The 4,474-nt window shown below is 39.1% G+C and overlaps 1 protein-coding gene across 1 annotated transcript in view; it reads right to left on the reverse strand.

The window, feature by feature from the left end:
* Window positions 1–2,622: 2,622 nt before the first annotated feature.
* LOC103607882 (NACHT, LRR and PYD domains-containing protein 9-like) overlaps window positions 2,623–4,474 on the reverse strand; it is a 43,259-nt gene continuing 41,407 nt past the window's right edge. Inside the window, exons 8-9 of the mRNA XM_008592344.1 lie at window positions 4,147–4,317; window positions 2,623–2,755 (exon numbers count right to left, since the gene is read on the reverse strand). Of these exons, the coding sequence (XP_008590566.1) occupies window positions 2,623–2,755; window positions 4,147–4,317 (304 nt within the window). The remainder of the gene's footprint in view (window positions 2,756–4,146; window positions 4,318–4,474) is intronic.

The following is a 4,474-nucleotide window of genomic DNA, read 5'->3' on the forward strand; positions in this document are numbered from 1 at the left end:
CCCCAGAATCCTCAGACACTCAGGCCCTAGGAGGCTTGTTGCTTTCATTTCTTCACATGGCTTCAACTACTCCTCCCACCTGCATCCTAGAGTCCTCTCTGAAACAAGACTAACACATGTCTGCTTTGCCCATTTCCTCCCTCACTGCCCTGCATTCTAGGGTGCTCAGCCCCACCACCAATGTGCCTCTGCAGCTCTGCCAACTCGGCTGTGGCTGGAGAGAGGAAAGGAAATAAGAGAAGGGGAAAAATAGAGGAGTTATCCTAATTTCCAAAGGTCTTTTTCACTGGATTCAAAAATCAGAGCTGATCCTTTATTTCTATGACTTTTTCAAGATCACACAGCCATAATGGCAGAGATAGGATTTTTTAAAAAATGCATCTGGTTACAAGTAGTAAATGCAGAAAGAATGATGGATTTACAATATCATTGTGTGGCAATCACCATAGAAAAATAGTTTTATAGCATTTTTTATTTTGTAGACATTTCCATTTGACAACATTCAGAATGATCCACTTTAGCCCATAAAGAGGCTTTAGATGGGAGTTCCTTTCAGTCCTAACATCAGCCTTCCAAAGGCCACAATGGAATCAGCTGGCAGAGATAACACCCTGACTTTTTTTCACCCCACTCAGTTCTCACACTTCCTCATCTCAACTGAGTGCCTCAACTGAGCCACGTTAAACCATTTAAGAACAGGTCATAGATCTGCAGAATTTTCATGCCACTGTAGCAGGCAAGGTCTCTCTTGGTTCAGTCTACAATTTTGCTGTAGCTAAAAGCCTTGAAAGTCTTAGTTAATGCCTCATTCTTGCAGTTTCTGAACTTGGGAGTTCCTTGGAATTTAAGTAAGAACTTTCAGGGAAAAATTGAGAGTAGATAACTGTCTCTGAACCTCACAGCATGCATAAATACTGCTAAAGCTGAGAACCAAGCCTTGTAAGATCTGACTGCAGAACCAAAACTCTTTGCAATGTATTCACCTCACTTTCTTTTTGTAGGGTTCTGATGCAATGTGCCATGTGCTCAATAATGGCTGCTTTGCATTTAAGTACAGATACCAGTTATATACATAAAAAAAGAAAGTAGTACAGTCAGCCATATAGTCTGCTCATTGGCTGAGCTGGCTTTTCCCTCCAGTGGATATGACCATAGATGTTGACACAGCAAGCAAACTCCTCGTCATTCCTTATGACCTGAGAAATGTGCAATGTGGGTACTTCAAACAAGTCAAAATTGTGCCAAAAAATTCAGTTATGCACTTTGTGTCCTGGGCTCTCCTTGGTTCACCTCTGGCTTCCAGGATTGGGAGATGAACATGAGACAATGCAAAGTTGGAATCCAGGTGTTTGCAAAGAATCTGTTAATTGACAAGGGATGATCTTACCCTCTTCAGAACTTGGATTCTGGACACTGAGTTCAAGATCTGGAAAAAAATTTTCACCATTATACCTGTGATGGCCTTGTGTGTGACCTGAATTACACCAATTGGGGATTTTCTTGGAAATAAACATTGAAAACCTTTCCTTTTTCAACATGAATAATAGATCCCATATCTTTACATTTTCCAAAATTTCTGCATTTGAGCCACACAGAGCCACTATGCCTATATTTTTATTTCTTAAAATCTAAGTAATGATTACCAAGTTTTCCCAGATATCTGAACAGTCCAGGCACTACAATTCCTCATTTTTAGAGGAATTTGAAATTACATTCCCGTGTAATTGAAATTGATTTTATATAATCCAGCTTCTGTATCACTTTGATTTTATATTTTATAGCAATAATATTGTAATAAAAAGTATATATCAGTCCAATAATGCATGCATAATTTATTAAGGCGGCAATAGAGACCCAGGGAATATTTAATAGTAACAATTAGGTGTTTGTTTATATTTCAAAAAGACTTATTTAAACAGTGTAGATGCATTTGAAAAAGTCAGTACTGATTTATTTTGGAGTGGCTTATACTAAAGGATAAGTAGAGATCTGTAAATGCTTTTATTTTTTTTATTAGTCCCACAAGTTGATTAAATCTAAATTTGGAAAAATTAGAAATAAAAAGTTTGGATGGATGTTATTTTGGAGTGGCTTATACTAAAGGATAAGTAGAGATCTGTAAATGCTTTTATTTTTTTTTATTAGTCCCACAAGTTGATTAAATCTAAATTTGGAAAAATTAGAAATAAAAAGTTTGGATGGATATTAGATGGAATAGTACAAACAAAATCTATAGACACATTCTAGCACCATTTCCAAGTCAGGTGTATCAGAGAACCAAGGTTCCTTTAAATTCAAGCCCCTACACTCCAAGAGATCCACTGAGAAAATAAGCCATGCTTTGCAAAGTGTTTAGCATTCAATGTATTTGTTCACCTAAATATGTGAGGTAGAATAGGAATTCTAAAGATAGAGGAATAGAGGATGAGGCAAAGACAAACAGCACATACAACACTGAATCAAATTCCACAATCATATTGCTAGAACAGTGCAAGAAAGTAGCCCTGAAATCAGCCCCCGCTGCCATGATGTACAGTTATGGGACAGGGTGTGCCGGGAGGAGAAATGCCATTGTGGCCGAGGAAAAGCCTCTGTGGGAAGATTACTTCAGGATGTTTCCCATCAGATGAGCACACCCTTCATCTTGTACTCCTCTTCAGTCCAAGGCTGATGTACAATGGTCAAGTGGGTATTTTTCTCTTCCACAGCTGTCAGCAGCCTCTGTGTTTTCTCAGCAAATGCAGATTTGTCCAGGCTGGGAAAACAGAAATGAAGTAAAATTTACTCTACACACGATTACGTGCCTCTGTACATGTTGATATCTACCACTCCTCCTCATCCTTCTCTGCAAATGACTGGGGGAATTGTATTGAATTTAGAGAAAAAGTATGAATCTTGTCTATGTAACAGGAACCCTCTGATTTATGCAGCACAGTGAAAGTTCATACATAGCATGCATAAAGAGGTTAAGATTTAAGTCAAAAAATGTTGAAGTAAAAATTACAACTTTCATTTACTGGATGTTCAGAACAACATTAACCACTGGTTTCATGGGACAGCAATTTACTTATCAGATTTACTTACTTTCTCCTAAGTTATTTTATTTTGTATTTTAACGTTTACTTGTACATATTTGTGGGGTACAATGTGTGGTTTCAATACAGGCATGTACTGTGCAATGATCCACTTAGGGTGGGTAGCAAAGTTTCGTACCATTATTTCACCAGTTCTCCCCCATATCCCTCCTCCCTGCCCAGCCTCTAGTATCCTTTATTCTATTCTCTACATCTATGAGAACGTTTCTTTCTTTTTTTTTTTTTTTTTTAGGTTTCACATATGAGTGATATCAGGTGGCATTTGTCTTTCTGTGCCTGACTTACTTCACTTAACATGATCGTTTTCAGTTCTATCCATATTGCTGCAAATGATAGGATATCATTTTTAATAGGTGAATAGTATTCCATTGTGTATACCACAGGTTTTTAAAATCCATTTATCCACTGATGGCATTTAGGTTGATTCCATCTCTTAGCTATTGAGAATAGTGTCGTGATAAATATGGGAGTGCAGGTGTATTTTTGATATGTTTAATTCATTTTCTTTGGGTATATACCAAGTAGTGGGATATGTGGGTCACAAAGCAGATCTATTTTTAGTTCTCTGAGCAACTTCCATACTGTTTTCCACAATGGCTATATCAATTTACACTCCCACCAACAATGTAGGAGAGTTCCCTTTTCTCCACATCCTTGCCGGCATTTGTTATTTTCTGTCTTGTTGATAATAGCTGTTTAAGTGTATGTATTTGAGTCAAGGTTCTATTCAGCCCTTTATAAAGCCCCCTCCCAACGTTGGGCTGGAGTTTCACACATATAAGCAATTTAGGTAGGAGATGGTGTTTATACTAGAGTACCAGGGGACATTTGACAATCTCTGGAGATATTTTTGATTGTCACAACTGGACGGAGGTGCTACCAGCATCTCATGAGAGGATAGAGTTCAGTGATGTTGCTTAACATTCTAAAATGCACACGACATCCCCCCACAACAAAGAACTCTCCAGCATAGTGTCAATAGTACCAAGGCTGAACAAATCAAGAGTCACTCTGAGGTCACTCACCACCAAGGGAAATAGCATGCACTCACCCAAGCACCTGCAGGGCACAGTCCGGGTGGCTCAAAGCTGCACACAGTACCACCATCCCATCGTGGTCCAGAGTGATCCAGTCGAGGTTCAGGCTCCTTAGTGTTTTGCAGATGGTGAGAGCTGAGGCGAGGTCTTCACAACAGGCAGTGGTGAGCTGACACATTTGCAGCCTGCAAAAGAGAAACACAGCAGTGAAATGACCTTGGCTTTGGGAAGGCTGGAAACTAGTCAATGATTACATGCCAGTTCCATGCCTCTTGAGTAGGAGACTTTACAGTCTAGACCAGTGGTTCTCAACCAGGGCTATTGTGTCCCCTGGAGGACATG

Source organism: Galeopterus variegatus, unplaced genomic scaffold, assembly GCF_000696425.1.
Source record: "Galeopterus variegatus unplaced genomic scaffold, G_variegatus-3.0.2 Scaffold7804, whole genome shotgun sequence".
Lineage (NCBI taxonomy): Eukaryota > Metazoa > Chordata > Mammalia > Dermoptera > Cynocephalidae > Galeopterus > Galeopterus variegatus.